At 36.1% G+C, this 22,111-nt stretch overlaps 1 protein-coding gene and 1 pseudogene across 6 annotated transcripts in view; one reads left to right on the top strand and one right to left on the bottom strand.

The window, feature by feature from the left end:
- Nucleotides 1–22,111, top strand: part of INTU (inturned planar cell polarity protein) — an 88,600-nt gene that overhangs the window by 43,349 nt on the left and 23,140 nt on the right. For all 6 annotated transcript variants that reach the window (XM_032857991.1, XM_032857990.1, XM_032857988.1 and 3 more), the window contains exons 5-8: nt 4,928–5,046; nt 10,798–10,887; nt 17,065–17,142; nt 20,928–21,117. In XM_032857991.1, coding sequence (XP_032713882.1) covers nt 4,928–5,046; nt 10,798–10,887; nt 17,065–17,142; nt 20,928–21,117 — 477 coding nt within the window. The remainder of the gene's footprint in view (nt 1–4,927; nt 5,047–10,797; nt 10,888–17,064; nt 17,143–20,927; nt 21,118–22,111) is intronic.
- LOC116871943 lies at nt 9,732–9,856 on the bottom strand (annotated as a pseudogene).

Raw genomic sequence — 22,111 nt, 5'->3', positions numbered from 1 at the left:
AAAGAAAAAAAAAAAAAAGAAAAAAGAAAAAAGAAACAAATAAAAAAAGAAAACCAATAATGAAAAAAATATAAAAAGGAAAAAAATATATATATATTAGATAAACTAGTTAAAAAACGTTAAAAAAGAAAAGGGTAAAAGTTTAAAAAAATTTAGCAGAAGATGAGAAAAAAATTGAAAAAGAAAAAAAAATTAAATTAAAATTAAATTAACTGCAAGTCTAAAGAATCATGGGGAGAAAGCCATGAGTTCTGTGCTTTGCTTTCTCCTCCTCTGGAATTCCGCTGCTCTCCTTGGTATTGAAACTGCACTCCTCGTAAGTGAACTTGGTCCTGGCTGGGTTTCTTGTTGATCTTCTGGGGGAGGGGCCTGTTGTAGTGATTCTCAAGTGTCTTTGCCCCAGGCGGAGTCGCACTGCCCTTACCAGGGGCCGGGCTGAGTAATCCGCTCGGGTCGCTTTCGGGAGCTTTTGTTCCCTGAGCGCTTTCCGTAGAGTCCGGAGGACGGGAATGAAGATGGCGGCCTCCCAGTCTCCGGCCCGGAGGAGCCGAGAGCTCGGGGTCCCACTCCTCAGTGCTCCCTCAGGGAACAGCGTCCAGTTACTCCTGTCTGCCTGGCCTCCAGCCGCGCTCCGAGCTGACCGAGCCTGCGACCAGTTCAAGGTAACCCCGAGCTGAGAGTCACTCCTCGGCTCTGTCTCTGTAGCCGGCTTCCCCGTTCTAATACCTTCAAGCTCTGCGACACTCAGATACCCCGATCCTTCTGTGACCCTGCCGGACCTGAGGCCACACTGGCCCCGCGTGGGCTTCACCCCAGTTAAGCCTCTGGAGCGATGTCCCTCAGCGGAACAGACTTTTAAAAGTCCTGATTTTGTGCTCCGTTGCTCCGCCGCTTGCCGGGAGCCGGCCCCTCCCCCCGGGGTCTATCTTCCCGTCCCTTTGGATTCACTTCTCCGCCAGTCCTACCTTTCAGAAAGTGGTTGATTTTCTGTTTCTAGAATTGCTGTTCTTCTTCTCTTCGATCTCCCGTTGGATTTGTAGGTGTTTGCAATCTTTAGATAAGCTATCTAGCTGATCTCCCGCAACCTGAAGTAGTCTCAGTTGCTACTTCTCCGCCATCTTGACTCCTCCCATCATTTTTCTTCTTCTTAAGAAATATATTTTAGGCATTTCTTTATAGTGAAAGTCTTGATGGTAAATTATTTTTGTTATTTATCTGATAGTGTTTTTTTCACCTCTTCTTGAAAGGTGCTTTATAATTCTACATAGTATTAGTCAGAATAGGCCAGCCCTATTCTGTAACAGCCCTGATGTCTCAGTGGCTTAACATAATAGAAGTTCATTTCTCATTTCAATATAAATGTTCCCGGTCATGTGGCTTAGTGGTTGGAGCCCTTCATCTAATGGTTCCATGATTCCCAAAGGCTTTGGAGTCCTCTATTAGGTCATTTGCATCCCGTTTACCAATGAGAGAAGAGAGAAAGCATCTAATATCCCATGAGACAGTTCAGAGTTCTAACTTAAAAGTTAAGGAGGGCACATATCGCATGGAGCACTTGGTGTGATGCATAAACATTGAATCTTGGAACACTGAAAAACAAAATAAAATTACAAAAAAAAAGAACTTACATTCAAGTAAAATAAACAGTATATCAAATGATTAAAAAAAAAAAGTTGTAACATCACTTCTGCCCATGTTCTAGTGCCTCAACTAGTTATATGGTCTCTCCCAGTTCAAGGAGGTAAGAAAACACAGTTTTCCTGTGTGGCGAGGGAGAAGATGAAGTCAATGCATGGTATTGCTTATGTCATTATGGTAGAAAGTTATTTTCTCTAATCTGTTTGAAGATAGTATTTCTGGGGCGCCTGGGTGGCTCAGTCGTTGGGCAGCTGCCTTGGGCTTGGGTCATGATTCCAGGGTTCTGGGATCAAGCCCCACATCAGGCTCTCTGCTCGGCAGGAAGCCTGTTGCTCCCTCTCCCACTCCCCCTGCTTGTGTTCCCTCTCTCGCTGTGTCTCTCTCTGTCAAATAAATAAATAAAATCTTTAAAAAAAAAAGAAGATAGTATTCCTTTGTCTTCTGATTTCAGTAATTGCTGTTAAGTCTACTGTCAGTCATTCCTCTGTAAGAAATCTTTTATTTATTTATTTTTTTGTTTAATTTCTTTCTTCTGCTATGTCCAAACTGTTTTTAATCTCATTCTTGTGTTTTCTATTTAAACAATCATTTTTATTTTCAGGATTTCCTGAAAAATCTTTAGTCTGCATTTCAAATCTGTCATGATACTCCTGGTAGTTTCTTGCTGCTTGCTTGTCTTTGTGATTCTATACTTAATTTCTCTAAGTATTTCATATGTATTCTGTGTTCTCTATTCTGTATCTGCCAATTCTACCATCTCTAACTCCTAACTGACATGTGGTAGTTTGCCTTCTTGTGCCCTTGGTGATCACTGACTAGGCTTACTACTTGATTTTACCTCTGGGAGTCCTGTGGTTAGAAGGTAGGAATGCCTTCCTCCAGAGAGAATTTGCTTCTGCTTCTGCCACTCACCTAAGGTACTCAGACTTTCTCAAGAGTCTGGGTTTAACACAGTGGTCCTAGATTCAGCTTACCTACCTAGCCATTAGGAGAATACTCTGTACTGATTCACACTCTTGTAGGCCTCAGCCCTCTGTCCCTCTGCCCACCACACACCACTGCCCGCTAAGGCCCTCTTGCTTTGCAGTCTGAGGAAGGGGATTGAAAGGGTATGGAGAAGACGTCCTTAGTAAACCTCTCCACTTCTCACATATCCAGCAGTTCAGCAAGTTATGTTCTAGCCATAGTTCCACAGTGCTTCAAGCAGAAGCGCCATCTAAAAGTTGTTACCTAATTTACATTTCTTTGCTGTTGAAATCCTTGCAGGCCAAAGCCATTTTCTCCAAGGGGTGCTTTTCTTTGTGTTGCATCTTTGTATATCAAAATTTGGTCAATAATTGAAATGGAAAAGAAGGGATTTTTTACTTCTATGTATTTTTTGTAGTTTTCTGTATTCTGAAAACATAAGAGACCTAAGGTTAAATATTCTGATTTCTTGCATATATTTATTTTATACCTTAAAGTAAATGAGAAAATTAACTGTTTGTTATATAAAACATACAACAAAATTCTGGGATGCTAGCACCCTGAAACTTTCTAGGTCATCTTGGAGTAGAATACCACCGAAGCCTTTTGTCATCTTTGCCTTTCTTTCCATGGGAAAATGTGTAGATGTTTCTCAAATGAACAGGTTTCTGTCTATTGAGAGCCCTATGTCAATATTGTAATTAGAAGAGGCTTTTTATTCTTACTGAACAGAGTGGAAGCTGCTGCAAATGCATGCTACTAACAAGTGCCTAAAAATACAGCTAATTAAATTGGTTAGGAACTGTAGAGTTTGCCAGGTCCTTAATACTGAGGCTTTCTGGGCTGGTTGCTACAGGGGTTGGAAAAAAGAGACTTTCTCAAATGACCTATTTGACTGGTATGACTTACTTTACAATAAAATGTCATAGGGTTGTTTTGTTTTCATGTGAGTTACATATTTTAATAAAAACTTGTCTTCTTTAACTTACAAGATTTAGAAATATCAAAAATCCAATCAAAGACTGTAAGGTTATTTGTTTAAAGTGGTGTTTGGTGTTTGGCTAAATGCAATGTGTATTTACTAGTCGAGGTTTAAATTTATTAAGTAAGCATTAACAGAAGATCTTAACTGATGTTTGGCTTCATTTCTAAAGATAAAATTTTTTATAGCTTTTTATCCTAGAAATATTGTAAGAAAATTTGAGTGTTATGCAGAGTGTATTTGGCCAACATGTTCTATAGCAATTTGCATATACTGAATGTGCTTAGTAATATTAAAAAAGATGTGTCCAGTTTATCAGTTTTTATATTTATCCTAATGTAAAAATTGCCTAGACATGGACACTGAGTCACATAATTATTTATTGTAAAGAGGGACCAAAACAAGATATAGGACACTCTTTAGAGAACTGAAGAAAAGATGTTTTTTAGGAGTTTGGGCTTTCATTAGTAACTGTATGAATATTTAGGGATGTTAAATATTAAATAGCATAACTGGGAGCTACTCCGAATTCTCTATGGTTTCTATCTAGAAATTTTTATTTTGCCAGCTTTTAGTTGGCCTTGTGAGGAAATATAACATGTTGCTTTAAGTCACAACAAAAAAAGTGAGATATAGAATGATTCATCCCTTTGTGTAAAAGTTCTAGCCCAAAGCACATCCTGATTTTGAAATTTATTTTATTTTGTAAAACTGTTTGCTGGTAATATGCTCTTCTTGAAAAGAAAAAAATTAAGCATTTTGTGAATTATCATATAGATCTAGTTTTTTCTATGATTTAAAATGTGGTTTCTTTTAAAGTTTGAATTCAGATTAACTTGTGGTGGGAAAACCCTCTTAAATTTAAGACAGATAAGATATTATAACATCATAAATACTGCTTTCTCTCTGCACTACTCTAATTTTGTGTTCTTTGTAAATTTAATTGCAGTATTGTCTCGGGTTAAAATAAAGATTTAATGATGATTTTACCAAAGATGACGAAGGTTATCTCTTAAATGTCAGTAATGAAAGTAATTAAACAGTGAAATCAATTATAATCATTCTAACTAATCAGTGTCCTACTCAGTGTATATTTTGATATTATGACCAGTTTTGACAGTCTGTAACTTACTTTCAAAAGTAGTGTTTTAAATACTAGGTAATGTGTTAAAATTCCAGACATACTTCCCTCCTCGTGTTTGTTTGAATAAAGCTTCCTTTGAAGCTGAAAAGATTGATTTTTTGTTCTTTTCTTAATAGTGAATTCTGAACTTTCCATGACCAAAATAATGGTTGGAAAATACGGGAGGCTGATCATTTCTATTTCTTTTCATCTAACAGCAGGAAATTCTTTATCATTGTCCAGTATCTGATGCATCTCAGAAACTTAAAAGTGTGAGAGGGATATTTCTCACACTCTGTGACATGTTGGAAAATGTAACTGGGACACAAGTTACTAGGTAAGAATTGATTTTTATTTAGCTTTAATTCTGTTTCTTTCAAGTGCTGTACCTTGGTTTGACGATATAGTGATATAAGTATCTATTATACAAATATATTTCTATCTATAATATAGATATCTATACAGCAGATATGATATCTGTAGGTATTTCGTTTCTTACCCAAATTATTTCTAGCAGTCACTTATATAAAGGAGTAGGTTCTCAATACAGCTATAAATCTGGGTGTTTGGGCACACTTTAAATCACAAAGGAGGACTAATGGACCTACATTTTAGAATTTATTCATGAAGGTAGTATCTCTTAAGCATGGCATTACATTGAGTCTGGGCTTTTTCATGCTTTTGTCTTGATTATTAACTCACTAGGCAATACTTCTGTGGTTGGCAAGAATGACTGAACACTGAATTTTTCATGTTCTACAAGTATGACAGAAAAATACAGAAAACACATACACTTTAAGAAGAAGAGTCAGAATGCAGTTATCATCTGTGCAAGTTCACTCGATGATGGAAAAGCAAGAATTATGTGAAATAATTTTTTGAAAAAACAAAATATACCATATAGTCAGTTATAGAGCCACATATCCCATTCCACATTCATTTATTAAGCCCTAACTTTGAAATGCCACAGTTAATTTATGGGAGAATGCTGAAAACTTTTGAGTTTTATTTATTTATTTTTTTTAATAAAATTAAATAAATAAATGGGATTACTAACCATTTTTCTTCCTTAATTCAACAATCGTAGACTTTACAAAATAGGCATTTATCTCAAATTTTTTAAGAGCTCCATAATATATAAAATAGAAAATTAGATTTTCTAAGGCTTTAACTTTTCCCATCTTCTGGTAAAAATGACACTTGTATGATTTTAAAAGATAAGGTCGGCAAGACAATAGGAAGGAGAATTTCTTTTTCTAAATGAAAGTTATATTTAACCATGGGGTTCATTTTCAAGACAGTAACCAAGGCTACATTTCATGTATAAGTTTGCATTAAAAAGGGGCACCTGGGTGGCTCAGTTGGTTGGGTGACTGCCTTTTGCTCAGGTCATGACCCTGGAGCCCCAGGATTGAGTCCTGCATCGGGTTCCCTACTCGGCAGGGAATCTGCTTCTCCTACTGACCTTTCTCCACTCATGCTCTCTCTCTCTCATTCTCTCTGTCTCTTTGTCAAATAAATAAATAAAATCTTTAAAAAACATTTTTTTGCATTAAAAAGAAGTGTTGAGTAAAATCATATGGTATGTGTCTTTCTCTAACTTATTTCACTTAGCATAATGCTCTCTAGCTCCATCCATCCACATCATTGCAAATGGCAAGATTTTATTTTTTTTTTACAGCTGAGTAATATTCCATTATATATATACATACATTTATATTTATACACACACACAAACACAGACACTACATCTTTTCTATCCATTCATCAGTCAATGGACATTTGGGCTCTTTCAATAATTTAGCTATTATAGGGGTGCTTGGGTGGCTCAGTGAGTTAAAGCCTCTGCCTTCAGCTCAGGTTGTGATCCCAGGGTCACCTGGGATCCCCTGAGATCCCCTGGGATCAAGCCCCGTGTTGGGCTCTCTATTCAGCGGGGAGCCTTTTTCCTTCTCTCTTTCTGCCTGCCTCTCTGCCTACTTGTGATCTCTGTCTGTCAAATAAATAAATAAAATCTTTTAAAAAAATTTAGCTATTATAGATAAGCTGCTTATAAATATCAAGGTGTATGTATCCCTTTTGAATTAGTGTTTTTGTATTCTTAGGGAAAATACTTAGTAGTGCAATTGCTGGATCATGGGGTAGTTCTCCTTTTAATATTTTGAGGACATCCCATACTGTTTTCCCGAGTGGCTGCACCAGTTTGCATTCACACCAACAGTGTAGGAGGGTTCCCCTTTGACCACCAGCGCTTACTGTTTCTTGTATTGTTGATATTAACCATTCTGACAGGTATGAAGTGATACCTCATTGTAGTTCAGGTTTGCATTTCCCTAGTGGTGATTAATGTTGAGCATCTTTTCATGTGTCTGTTGGCCATTTGGATGTCTTCTTTGGGAAAATGTCTGTTCATGTCCTTTTTTTACTTGGATTATTCATTTTGGGGGCTTTGAATTTTTTAAGTTCTTTATAGATTTTGGATACCAACTCTTTATCAGATATGTCATTTGCAAATATCTTCTCCCATTCCAAATGTTGTCTTTTACTTTTGTTGATGGTTTCCTTTGCTCTGCAGCTTTTAATTTTGATGATGTCCCAATAGTTTATTTTTGCTTTTGTTTCCCTTGCCTTAGGAGACATATCTGGAAGGAGGTTCCTATGGCCAATATCAAAGAAGTTACTGCCTATGTTCTCCTCTAGGATTTTATTGGTTTCGTGTCTCACATTTAGGTCTTAAATCCAGTTTGAATTTATTTTTGTGTATGGTGTAAGAAAATGGTCCAGTTTCATTCTTTTGCATGTAGCTGACCAGTTTTCCCAACACCACTTGTTGAAGAGATTGTCTTTTTCTTTTTGGATATTCTTTCCTGTTTGTTGAAGATTAATTGACCATATAGGTCTGAGTTCATTTCTGAGTTTTCTTTTCAGTTCCCCTGATCTATGTGTCTGTTTTTGTGCCAGTACCATACTGTCTTGATCACTACAGCTTTGTAATATAGCTTGAAGTCCAGAAATATGATGGCTCCCACTTTGCCTTTCTTTTTCAAGAGTGCTCTGGCTATTTGGGGTCTTTTGTGGTTTCATACAGTTTTAGGATTTCATACTATTTTATACAATTTCATATTGTATATGAAATTTATACAATTTCATACAATTTTAGGATTGGTTGTTCTAGCTTTGTGGTATTTTGATGCTGGTGGTATTTTGGTAGGTATTGCGTTAAATGTATAGATTGCTTTGGGTAGTATAGACATTTTTTTTTAAGATTTTATTTATTTATTTGACAAACAGATCACAAGTAGGCAGAGAGGCAGGCAGAGAGGTAGGGGGGAAGCAGGCTCTCTGCCGAGCAGAGAGCCCGATGTGGGGCTCAATCCCAGGACCCTGAGATCATGGCCCGAGCCGAAGGCAGAGGCTCAACCCACTGAGCTACCCAGACACCCCTAGTATAGACATTTTTTTTTAAAGATTTTTTATTTATTTATCAGATAGAGATCACAAGTAAGCAGAGAGGCAGGCAGAGAGAGGTGGGGAGAAGCAGGCTCCCTGCTGAGCAGAGAGCTGGATGTGGGGCTCCATCCCAGGAAGCTGGGATCATGACCTGAGCTGAAGGCAGAGGCTGTAACCCACTGAGCCACCCAGGCGCCCCCCTAGTATAGACATTTTAATAGTATTTGTTCTTTCCATCCATGAGCATGGAATAAGTCTTCCCACTTCTTGTGTCCTTCTTCAATTTCTTTCATCAGTGCTCTATAGTTTTCAGAGTACAGGTCTTTTACTTTTTTGGTTGGGTTTGTTACTAGGTATCTTACAGTTTTTGTTATGATTTTAAATGGGATTGATTCTTTAATTTCTCCTGCTGCTGCTTCATTACTTGTGTAGAGAAATGCAATAGATTTCTGTATGTTGATTTTGTATCCTGGGACTTTGTATCCTGGGACTTTACTAGATTTGTGTATCAGTTATAGCAGGTTTTTGGTGGAGTTTTTGGGGTTTTCTAAACAGAGTATAATGTCATCTGCAAATAGTGAAAGTTTTACTTCTTCTTTGTCAATTTGCATGCCTTTTATTTCTTTTTGTTGTCTGATTGCTGAGGCGAGGATTTATTACTATGTTAAATAACCGTGGTGAAGGTGGACATCCCTGTTGTGTGCCAGACCATACAGGAAAAGCTCTTTTTCCTCATTGAGAATGATATTAGCTGTGGGTTTCTCATATATGGCCATTATTTTGTTGAAATATATTCCCTCCAAACCTACTTTGTTGGGTGCCTGGATGGCTCAGTCAGTTAGGCATCTGCCTTTCGCTCAGGTCATGATCCCAGGGTCCTGGGATCGAGCCCCGCATCAGGCTCCCTGCTCAGTGTGGAGTCTGCTTCTCCCTCTGCCCTTTGCCCGTTTGTGATCTCTCTCTCTCTCTCTTTCTCTCTTTCTCAAATAAGTAAATAAAATCTTTTAAAATAAATAAAATAAACCTACTTTGTTGAGAATCTTTTCATGAGTGAATGTTATATTTTGTCAAATACTTTTTCTGTATCTATAATTGAAATGATATGGTTCTTATCCTTTTATCAATATGACTTATAATGTTGATTGATTTGCAAATATTGAACCCACCCTTGCAACCCAGTAATAAATCCCACTTAATCATGGGGAATGATTTTTTTTATGTACTGTTGGTTCTGGTTTGCCAGGAGTTTATTGAGAATGTTTACATCCATGTTCATCAGGAATACTGGCCTGTATTTCTCTTTTTTAGTGAAGTCTTTATCTTTGCAATGACATGGATGGAGCTAGAGAGTGTTATGCTAAGCAAAATAAGTCAGAAAGACAAATACCAGTTGATTTCATTCATGTGAAATTTAAGGAAAAAAAAAAACAGTTGAGCAAAGGGAGGATAAAAAGAGAGAGGGAGGCAAACAAAGAAACCAATTCTTAACTACAGAGAACAACTTCTGGTGTGGGGAGGAAGGTGGGTAGGGGAATGAGCTAAATAGGTGATGAGCAGCCACCCAGTGTATGGAAGTGTTGAATCACTACATTGTATATCTGATACTATTATTACACTGTGTGTTAAATAACTGGAATCTAAATAAAAATTTAACAACAGTTTTACACTTGATCTTAGCCAAAAGGCCGAGAAGCGATTATTAACAACAATTTTAAAAAACAGTGGTGGTAATGCCTGAAGAGGATGTTAGAAAGATGAAAAAATATCATGTCTCACAAATAGTATGCATTTGATTATAATAAAAATAACAATAATATCTATTGCAGTATAGAAGATACATTAAATCCTAAGGACTCAGCAGATAGACTGATGTATGTATTCTAGTTTAAAGAAAAAAAAAATCACTGAGTATATTTTCATTTTATTTTCTTCCTACTACCTACCCACACTACAGGATGGAATCATGCTCTCCATGTTTTCATAGTTCATTATATATCTCTTTTTAGATCACATTTAGTTTTCCAACTGATTGAAGTATAGTAAACTGCATATATGTAAAATTTACAATCTGATCAGTTTCAACAGAGGTGTATAGACCCTGAAGCCATCACCACAATGAATATATACATTATTCTAAGCATTTCTTTGAGAACATGTTTAAATCTGACTTATATTTTGTTACTTGCTTATGTACCTATGTCCTATATTGAATTATTATCTTGTGAGCTGGGACTGTGTCTTCCTATTTTTGTAATTTCTCTTAATAAATCATTTTTATAAATAGGCAGTGAGAAAAGATTTGTTAAATTTGCATACTAATGGGAGCTTTCTTCTGAAAAAAGTAGCATATAGTCATTTAATGTTAATTAAAGAATTTCACTACTTTTGGCTGTAAGAGGTCTACTTCTGTTTGACCTAGAGCTTTTTTATAGGTTTTAAAAAAATATTTCAGAATATATTTTTTGTTGTTATATAATTACTTGCCCTTTCTGTGTGACAGTTAGGTATATGCCAAGAAATTTGCTCATTAAGCATGCAGTTCTTAAATCATACTATATGTAATCTTTTATGAGTGACTGTTTATAATTTTATGACATTTAAAGATATTCTAACTTATTTTCACTCTACTTTTTCTTAGCTCATCCCTTCTTTTAAATGGGAAACAAATCCATGTGGCTTATTGGAAAGAATCTGACAAGTTGTTGTTAATTGGCCTGCCTGGTGAAAAGTAAGTTGAGATCTTTTTTTTTTTTTAACCTTAAAATCATTTCTGAAATACTGTTAACAAAGTCTGTTTCATTAAAATTATGACATTTTTGGCGAAAGCAAAGTCTTTCAGTTTTACAGTTTAAAGATCTGTTGTACCACTACAATAGCTACCATGCTAATTTGGTATTTAAAAATACAAGAAAGGGGCACCTGGGAGGCTCAGTTAGTTAAGCGTCCAACTCTCAATTTTGATTTTGGCTCAGATCATGATCTCAGTATCCTGGGATAGATCCGTGTGTCATGCTCTACACTGAGCATGGAGCCCGCTTGAAATTCTCTATTTCTCCCTCTGCCCTTCCCCCACTTGCTCTCTCTTTCTCTCTCAAAATAAATAAATAATTACTTAATTGAAAACAAAACAGAAAAGTCCTGGAAACAATTTCTAGGGGCCTGGCTTTCAGTACACTTCCTTCTGAGATGTGGCCAATATGGAGCTGAGAGATGACCTTCTCTACTCAAACTTTTGACAAGATTGTGGTATGGATTTTATGTGTTTGCAGTTTTTTACTGTTGGAGATTTTTGGAGAATTAAAGGTCAAGTAGAAAGGTGTTTGGCCCTGATATTGAGTGCCCTTGACAAAATAGAGTTGACCCTTAGAGAACATGGGTTCAAATTGTGTTGATCCACTTATGCGTGGGTTTTTTTCAGTAACTATATTGGAAAATTTTTTGGAGATTTGTGACAATATGAAAAAACTTACAGATAAACTGCATAGCATAGAAATATTGAAAAAATTGAGAAAAAGATATATCATGAATGCATAAAATATATGTAGATACTAGTCTGTTTCATCATAATTACCATAAAATATACACAAGCCTATTATTAAAAGTTAAAATTGATAAAAACTCATACAAACACTTGAATGGAGCAATTCACAGTTGAGAGAGATGTGAATAAAGTAAAGATGCAGTATTAAATCATAACTGCATAAAATTAACTATAGTGCATACTGTACTACTGTAAGAATTTCATAGCCACCTCCTATTGCTGTTGCGGTGAGCTTGTGTTATGATTATCTGCTTAAAACTCCCTATGACACTAATCATCTCTGTGTGAACAGTTTGTCTTTCCAGTAAATTGTTTATTGCAGTAAAAAGTGATTTCTCACAGTTCTTGCATATTTTTCATTGTGTTTAGTGCAATACTGTAAGCCTTGAATAACACCAGGAGACCCATATGAAGTGCTACTAGTAATGCTGGAAGTGCTCCCAAGAAGCAGAGGAAAGTTATGACATTACAAGAAAAAGTTGAATTGCTTGATATGTACTATACATTGAGGTCTGCACCTGCGGTTGCCCACCATTTCAAGATAAATAAATCCAGTGTACAGGCCATTGTAAAAAGGAAAAGGAAATTCATGAAGTTATCACTGCAGTTATGCCAGCAGGTGCAAAAACACTGCACTTTCTGTGAAATATCTTTTTATCATGTATTGAAAATCCTGCTTAAAGTAGGTGTAGGATTACTATAAGAAAGGCATACCTATAGACTCTAATATGATTTGAGAAAAAGCAGTCATTATATGGCAACTTGAGGCAAAAAAAAAAAAAAAAAAAAAAAAAAGGTGGCTCTAAAGCAGGAGAATTTAATGCCAGCAAAGGGTGGCTTGACAATTTTACAAGGAGGTTTAGCTTTAAAAATGTCAAGATAACAGGAGAAGCAGATTCTGCTAAGAGACAGCAGATGAGTTCCCAGATGCCATTAAGAAAATCAGTGAGGAGAAAGAATATCTGTCTCAAGGTTTTTAATACAGACAACATTGCCCTATTCCTGGGGCTGGGAGGGGGGAGAATATTGCATAGGACATTAGTAAAGAAGAAAAGTGAGCACCAGGATTTAAGACAGGAAGGAATAGGCTAACTCTACCCTCTTATGCCAACACATTCGGGTTTATGATCAGGACTGCCCTTATCTATAAAGCTCATTAACCCCAAACCTTGAAGGAAAAAGATACACCAGATAATATTAGCTACCAGTCTTTGGGTTGTACCACAAGAAGTCTTGGACATTGAAAACCCTTTTTCTGGATTGGTTCCATTGATGCTTTGTCCCTAAAATCAGAACCTACTTTGCCTTTAAAAATTCTTTTGCTATTGGACAATGCCCCTGGCCACCCAGAACCCCATGAGTTCAACACTGAAGATGTCAGTCTACTTGCCCCCCAAAACAGCAATCTCTAATTCAGCCTCTAGGGTTTGTTACACATGGTACCCTATGGAAAGGATTGTCAATGCTGTAGAAGAGAACCCTGATAGAACATGGAAGTCTGTAAGGATTACACCACTGAGGATGTCATTGTTGTTATCGAAAAGGCCACTAAAGCCATCAAGCCAGAAACAATAAATTCCTGCTGGAGAAAATGGTGTCCAGATGTTGTGCATGACTTCACAGGATTTATGACAGAGCCAATCAAGGAAATCATGAAAGAGCTAATCAAGGAAGTCATGCCAAGTATTGGATATGGCAACAAGGTGGCAAGACGGGAGGTGAAGGGTTTCAGGATAGAGATCTTAGTGAAATTCAGGAGCTAATAGACACCATACCAGAATGGTGAACATAAGATGACTTGATGAAAATGAGTACTTCTGAACCAGTGCTAAATGATGAGGAAGAAGACATAGAAGAAGGACTGCCAGAAAAAAACTGGTACTAGATAATCTGGCAGAAGGATTCTAATTATTCAGGACTGCTTTTGACTTCTTTTACAACATGGATCCTTCTATGATATAGGCACTGATAATAAAGCAAATGGTGGAAGAAAGTTTGATGCCATATAGGAATGTTTTTAGAGAAATGAAAAAGAGAAATTACCATATATTTCTGTAAAGTTACACTGAGTGTGCCTGCCTCTCTTGCTTCCCCTTCTACTTCCACACCTTCTGCCTCTGCCACCCCTGAGACAGCAAGACAAACCCCTGCTCCTCCTCCTCAGCCTGCTCAACATGAAGATGATGGGGGTGAAGATCTTTATGATGACCCACTTCCACTGAATGAATAGTAGATAATCATCATGCCGTGTAGCTAATAAACTTACTGTTGTGTATGTGTGTGTCTTCATGTGAAAATCTGATAATTGTACAGCAAGAGCTGTGTCGTCGTCTTCACTGTCTAAGTATTGATTGTGTAGAACACCATGTGCAAGACTCATGTGGAAGGGGATAGTGTGTCCTTACCTAGATAAGGCGATTGATATTTAACATAAAATTAATAATATGTTATTTTTCTATTTTATAACTTTCTTTCAAAAAAATTATACTACCATACAGTATGCCTCTCCTTCTTGTAATAGGGGAAAACTGCGTATCAGTATACCATCACAGGTAAGTGATTTAAGAAAAAAACTAACAGTGTTTCCAGTACTATGTTACGAATATAATATGGCATGCCCTGAAAATATTTTAATGCTTCATTCTCTAGTGTTATGGGTTAGGCTGCCATGAAGCTATGCTGTCAATTATATTAGGCTACCATAAAGAAATCATATTGCTGCTGCTTTGTTATGAATGCATGAATTGTCTGTAAATAAATATTTTATTTCTTTTTAGCATTATCTTTTCATTTTGGATGTTAGTGTCAGTAAGTGTAACATCTATAGTGTTTTGTATTATGTAAGACAGTATTGACTCAGGTACTAACAAACAGATGGATGACTCATCTTGTAAACAGATGATACAGACTTATGGTATCAGTTTCTCTTATGGTTTTCTTAATAACATTTTCTTTCTTTTCTTTCCTCTAGTTACTGTATTGTAAGAATACTGTATATAATACATGTAATGTACAAACTATGTGTTAAACAACTGTTTACATTATCAGTAAGGCTTTTAGTCAACAGTAAGCTATTAGTATTTAAGTTTTGGGGGAGTTAAAAAGTTGTACTTGAATTTTCAACTGCCTGGAGTATTGGGACCCCTAGCCCCTGCATTGTTTAAGGGTCAACTGTAAGAAATATTTAACTTTAAAGTGATGTCTCTAATAGTATGTCTTATATTATTGTTTTCTCCTTCTTAACTTTTTGCAAGTATTTTTAAATATATCTTATTTTTATAGTTGGAGGTAAGAGTTGGGTTGACATTTATGAGCACACTGTGAACCCAGGGACTGCATTAGGTACTTTACATTCATTAATCTCATTTAATCTTCAAAATCAGCTCCAGATGTACTTCGTGATCTCTGGCCCCATTTTATAAATGAGGAAAGTAAAACTAAGAGAAGATTAAATAACTTGCCAAAGGTCACATAACTGGCAAAAAGCAGAATTGCAAATTGAAGGAGAGTCTTTCTGAATTCTTTCTACCACATTGCTCCCCTGATGTCATTAGATATTAAAAGCTGTGGGGAAATGGGATAGGAATATGGACAACAACCTCAAGGAGAGGAATTTAACTAATGTTAGATGAGTCTTACGTCCCTGTTCAGTGATTTTTTTAAAAAATTTGTAATTTAGATCCTTCCCCGCTTTAGAAAAAAAAATTGGACAACTTCTATTAAACTATAAGTGCATTTTAGTTTTAACTTTTTGGTCCACAGAATCATACATTGTCTACCAAATAGTAATCAAATATCAAAATAAATACTATAATATGTGCGTGACACAACTTTAGAGAATACCAGTTTAGATAACTTTTCTTTTGGTGTTGCTTTTAAGCTTCCCAAGGAAGAAAAAAGTATTATAAAAATGCATTATCCAGAGGCACCTGGGTGGCTCAGTCATTAAGTGTCTGCCTTCGGCTCAGGTCATGATCCCAGGCTCCTGGGATCGAGCCCTGCATTGGGCTCTCTGCTCAGTGGAGAGCCTGCTTCTCCCTCTCCCACTCCCCCTGCTTGTGTTCCCTCTCTCACTGTCTCTCTCTTTCTGTCAAATAAATAAGATCTTTTTAAAAAAATACATTATACAGCCAATCTGAACATGAATATGACTATTCTCTATTATTGATAATTTTGTTAACCAGATTTCTTTCATTATATAGCAGTGCATTAGTTATCTATTCTTGGATAACAAATTATGAAAAACTTGGGGATTTAAAACAGTAGACATATTATCTCATAGGTGTTCTTGTGAGTCAGGAATTCATGAGCAACTTAACTGGGTGATTCTGGCTCAGGATCTGTCTTAATGTTTCAGTCAAAATGTTGGTCAAGGATACAGTTATCTGAAGGCTGAACTGGAGCTAGAGCATCTGCTTCCAACATGACTTACACACCTGGCCATTGTCAGGAGTCCTTAATTCCTTGCCACAAGGATCTCTCCCTAGAGCTGCTTGAGTGAAGTTCTCACAGCACATCAGCTGACTTCCCCCAAAGCAAGTGATAGAGAGATAGGATTCTTCAAAATAGAGAAAACGGGGAAGTTGACTTAGTCTTAGAAATGATGCAGTCATTTCTCCCATTTACTATTTGTTAGAAGTGAGTTAACTAAGTCCAACCCACACTCAAGGGGAGGGAAATTAAGTTCTACCTCTTGAGGGGAAGAGTGCCGAATTGTGGACATGTTTTTATACCACAAACAGGAGCTCCAAAGGAGGCTGCAATAAAAAATAGCAAAACATTTGTGTTTTAAAGGTGTCTAATTTCAACAGAAAGAGATATGATCTATCATGAATGCGTGGCTAAAAATTTTTTTAAATTTTGTTTCTGCTCTCATCTTTATTATTTTTTTTCCTTCTATTGCCTTTGGGCTTTGTTCTTTTTCTAGCTCCTTTTGGGTAAGGTTTGGTTGTTTATTTGATACTTTTCAAAATTTATTGAGGTAGGCCTGTATTTCTATAAACTTCCCTCTTTGAACAGCTTTTGCTGCATCCCCAAGATTTAGACCGTTGTGTTTTCATTTTCATTTGTCTCCTGTGTTTCCTGTATGCTTCGTGAGCGATAATGGTTCTGTGACATATACTAGGAAACTAAACCCTAAAGAGACTTAAATATTTTTTCTGTAGGTGGTGATATCAAAGTCCCTACTAGACCTATGCTCGAATTTCAAATCTAGACAGCGGAGTCTTTAATGAACAACCAGCTATACTAGCATTTAACCCACAGACTTCTCACATTCTTTTCGTGTAAAATGTAAAGATGTTCTGCTTCTCTTAAATATGTATAATTTGGTTATGTTATAAATGCATTTTTGCTTTTTTTTAGAGTTCCTCTTCCTCAGCTGAGGAATATGATAGAAGATGTTGTCCAAACCTTAAAATTTATGTATGGTTCTTTAGATAGGTAAGTACTTCTGTGAATTGAATCTCAAGTTTTTGTTTATTTTTTTTTTTTAAAAAAAACTTTTAGTCACAGAGAATAAACTGATGGTTACCAGAGGGGTGGTAGGTGAGGGGATAGGGGAAATAAGTGATGGGGATCAAGGAGTACTTGACATGATAAGCACTGGGTGATATATGGAATTGTTGAATCACTGTGTTGTACACCTGAAACTAATATAACACTGTATGCTAACTATACTGGAATTAAAAGTTAATAAGAAAATATTTAAAAAAATGAAGATATCAATGCTTATAAAACATGAATCTCAAGTTTTAAGTATATAATTCTAAATCTCTTTTGCACTTAATAATTTTCCTTGGTTGGCAAGTTACTTGGTTTTTTTCTTCTTCCTCTGATTTTTTCCTTCTTTATTAGTGGCTTTATTTTATAGTTCTAGGCAGTTTTTCACTTGATCCATTGCTTTTTCTTTTTTGGTCTTATGTTAGTTTAGTGAAGTAATGTGAAATAGTGATAAAACCACAATTATATTCTGATTTCATATATTTCTATAGTAGCAAATGTAAGAGCATTTCAAAACAGATACAGAAAAGAGTAAGAAGGTTTAAATAAGTTGTTTGTGTTTTTCTCTGGTTTTATAAGAGCATTGTCAAATTTACTATCCTAAAATTTGACACTTCTTACTTAAAAAATTTTTAGTAAAAAAAATGCACTAATAAATAAATGACACAGTAAAAAAGGTATTGGCTAGTTTCATGTGTATTATTTCATACATTTCCTATACAATATGAATACAGTCTACATACTCTCTTTTTTAATATATGTGGGCTCACATTATGCATATTTTCCTGCTTCTTGCTTTTTTAACCTTACAGTAAAATATGATACATCTTTCTTGATCTGAAGGAGGCAATTTGAGGTAACTTCGACATTTGAACCCATAAAATTATGGATAAAAAATAGATTTTTTCTGTTTGTGGGGTTTTTCTAAGTCCCAGTACTTCAGAAAGCTAAAATGATACCTTTGCTTTCAAAGCCTTAAGAAAATATCAGTATAAAAATACAGAAACAGTTTATATGTTTTCTCAAAGCATAGTGGTGTCAGCTCTCTGCCCTTTCTATTGTGGATCTTTGTTGTCGCTGTTCTCAAAGCAGCCTTGAAAGGATTTTCTGTGGCTGTGTCATCAGTATTGTCTAGTTTGTAGAGTTCTCCTCCAAGAGCCTCTGAAGAGACAAATCCTCTCAAACCCAGTTACTAATTAGCATTTCCCAAATGTGTGAACTACGAAAGGCAAGGCAACCACAAACAGTGCTTTTACCTTAAGTTAAATAAGGAAATTTTTAATCAATGATGAGTAAAGATATGGTTGTAAACTACCTCCTTAAATTCACACTGAGTGAGCAAACCTTGCTTTGTTTTGCCTTAATTAAAGCTTTATATTTTTCTAAAACCAGAGATAATTAAAGATTAAATTTCTGCAATGAATTCCATACTTTAAGACAATTGGACAAGGTTGTTCTGCAAGTTGCTGTGGACTAGGTTAGGGTCAGGGGGACACTTAATTTCTGTGAATTTCATTTTGAAATTTAGCTTCCATTTACTTGGAAGTATCATCAAATTGGCAGTAAATTTTAGTTTTTTCTTGTTCTGGTGAGAATTTGAAAGGCAAACTAAGATAATAAATGTGAAGATCCATTGAGTTCTTAAGACCAAGAAGCAGTATGGATCCAAGATGCTGTTAGTAGTCATTTTGTAGCAATTTTTAATAAGTTTTTTTCTAATTATGAAAGATATTAAAAGCACATTGTGAGAAATTATAAGACTAAAAAGTCCAAAGACTTACTTTTTTTTTAAGTTGTAAGCTAGTTAGTTCCCTATAAGGCACGGAAGATTGATTATATATTTGCAAAATTTAGTGTTTTGATCAAAGATATGTTTCCTTCACTATTCCTAGCCAAACTATCAGCAAATTCTAAACAGTCTGTCTTTTTTTTTTTTAAGATTTTTTTTTTATTTATTTGACAGACAGATCACAAGTAGGCAGAGAGGCAGACAGAGAGAGAGGAGGAGGAGGCAGGCTCCCTGCTGAGCAGAGAGCCCGAATGCGGGACTCGATCCCAGGACCCTGGGATCATGACCTGAGCCAAAGGCAGAGGCTTTAACCACTGAGCCACCCAGGTGCCCCAACAGTCTGTCTTTAAAACATATCTCAAATCCATTCATTTCTTTACATCTTCACTGTTAACCCTGTCCAGCCACCAGCATCTCTCACTACTACAGTAATCTAAATGGTTTCCTTGCCACTTTAATAAATTTCCAACTACAATTAAAATGATCTTTTTACATTATAATCTGGCTCCTACATACCTTTCTTTCTTTCTTTCTTTCTTTTTTAAAGATTTAATTTATTTATTTATTTGACAGAGAGATAGAGAGAGAGAGATCACAAGTAGGCAGAGAGGCAGGCAGAGAGAGGAGGAAGCAGGCTCACTGCTGAGCAGAGAGCCCGATGCGGGGCTCCATCCCAGGACCCTGAGACCATGACCTGAGCTGAAGGCAGAGGCTTAACCCACTGAGCCACCCAGGTGCCCCTCCTACATACCTTTCTGATTCAGATCTCAAACCACACCCACCCCTCTGTGCTCTTCTGTGGGTACCCTGCCCAAGTTTGTCAGCTTTTGTGCTTTTTCCTCTCACTGGATCTTCTTGACATTGGGATCTCAGGTTAAATGCCCATTCTCAAAGACTCTTCCCCAACTTTTGATCTGTCACATCACCCATTCACATGATCCTATTCTCTGTATGGCCCTTTGTACAAGTTCATGTTTTTACTGTTTGTTCATTTGTTGTCTTTCTCCATTAAAATGTGAGCTCCACGGAAACAGAGACCTTGTCTTTTGTCTTAATATTTTTACTATTGTACTTCCAGCAATGACAACAGTGCCTAGAATACATTTGGCACTTAAGCTGTTTGTTGAATGAATCCATGAATATTATTCTGATGTATTAACGGTACATATAATAGTTATCGTATTATCCAGCGGGCTATTCCAATGAAAGGATGCAGGCAATGCTCTATTATTTTTGCATGGCTAAAAACAGATGTTTAGTCTGTCTCCCCTTCCTCTCTCTCTTTGAGTTCTTCAGTAGTGTTGCCTTCATTAGTGAAGAGGGGAAAATTACTTAGGCTAATTATGTGCTTTCTGTATTCAATAAGTAATAAGTATAATAAGTACTTATGTACTAGGTACTACACATGTGAATCAGGTTGTATTATCCCCATTTTTAAAGATGGGAACAAAAGCTCAGAGAAAGGTTAGATGATTTTCCTGAGATATCTACCTACTAAAAGCAGTGAGTGGTAAGATTCAAAGTCAGATATGTTCTATTACAAAACTCTAACTCTCTTTATTATTCCATCTTGCCTGAATGGTATTGGGAGTTTAAATGGCTAAGAGATAAAGTAAAAGCAACTTACTTTTTTTTCCCCACAAAAAGGGTACTTCAGCTCATTCTGTCGTAGATAGACCATTTTTGTTAGCCCTGTGGTTCTCCCATAATATCATCTACTCTGTACACTTGCAAGTAGGTTTTTGGGTAAAAAATATTGACAGGATGAATTTCTTAACACATTCCATCAGTAATATTATATCAGTAATTCTTCATAAGGGAGAGGAGTAAGGAAGGGAGCCTATGTAAGTTGGGAAAGATCCAGTCTCCTTAGGAGCATGTAAAAGATAACCACCATTTCACATGTTGTTCTGACTTACAGCTCTTGTTTCTTCAGTGCCTTTTGCCAGGTTGAGAATGTTCCTCGTTTGGATCATTTTTTCAACTTGTTCTTTCAAAGAGCGCTTCACCCAGCTAAACTACATTCTGGTACCAGTCCGAGTGCACAACAATATGATGCTTCCAGCACAGTGCTTTTAGACGGCCTCCCTGGAGTTCGATGGCTCACGCTTCCACGGGAAATCAAGGTAATCTCGGGTGTCATAAATAAAAATCAGAACCAGTTGCCTTGTAATTTTTTATCTTCTCTCTTTTTTAGACTTTTTGTTATTTTCAGGATTGTGGGTAAGAGTTAAAAGAAGCCATTGGTTAATGAAGTAGATCTAATACAGTGACCTTAGAAAGAGAAATACTTCTTTCTAGATAGAAATTAGTTCTCTCATCTTACTTTAACATTTAAGCATTTTCCAAACTTAAAATACTTTTCAGAAATCATAGTTATGTGGTGTGTTTTGCTTTTGTTTGTTCAGATGTTCTTTTTTTTTTTTAATGTCATTTTTCCTACAGTACACTGGACTAATTTAAGAGAAAAGATACTTTGCTTGTTGTCTTAAGGAATGTGAAGGAACAATTTTAGTAACTTTGTACATTAACCTATAGAGTTTAGTAGTGGAAATAGCAACCTGTAAACATTAACATTTGTGAGATCAAAATTCACAAGTGGATACTTTTCTTTTTGTCCTTTAGTTTTTCACAAGAGAAACCATAGCCCCAAAAAAGAGTACATGAAATATTTGCTAGATGCAGAAAAATGTAAGTCACAAATGAGTAATAAGTCATAGTGTGTGAAAAGTATTGAAAAGCATGACTAATGTTTCCAAAGCTTTAGTCATCTCAGTAAGACACAGTTTGTGAAACAGTCCTGCAGAGAGTGCCTTGGCCTTTAAAAGAAAAAGGAAAAGAAAAAAAAAGGGTATCTTTTTTTTTTTCCCATAAATCACCTATATGATGCAAGCTTTAATTACCAATAGTTTTCAATTTATATATACGCATTACAGATTAAACTACAGATTAAATTTATTCTGTTTTCAAATTTGGAATGCTTCATGGAAGAACAAATACATGAAAGAGTTCAGGCAATTTCCATAGAAACAAAAGCTAAATCCTAAGTAAGATTTTTCTAATAACTCTGTAGGGAAGCTAAACTGTGCCAGATTCCAGGGGAATGCTTGCCTTCATGTT

This window comes from Lontra canadensis, unplaced genomic scaffold (genome assembly GCF_010015895.1).
Source record: "Lontra canadensis isolate GAN:19392208 unplaced genomic scaffold, GSC_riverotter_1.0 scaffold1, whole genome shotgun sequence".
Taxonomy (NCBI): domain Eukaryota; kingdom Metazoa; phylum Chordata; class Mammalia; order Carnivora; family Mustelidae; genus Lontra; species Lontra canadensis.
This window is presented reverse-complemented; position numbering and strand designations above follow the sequence as displayed.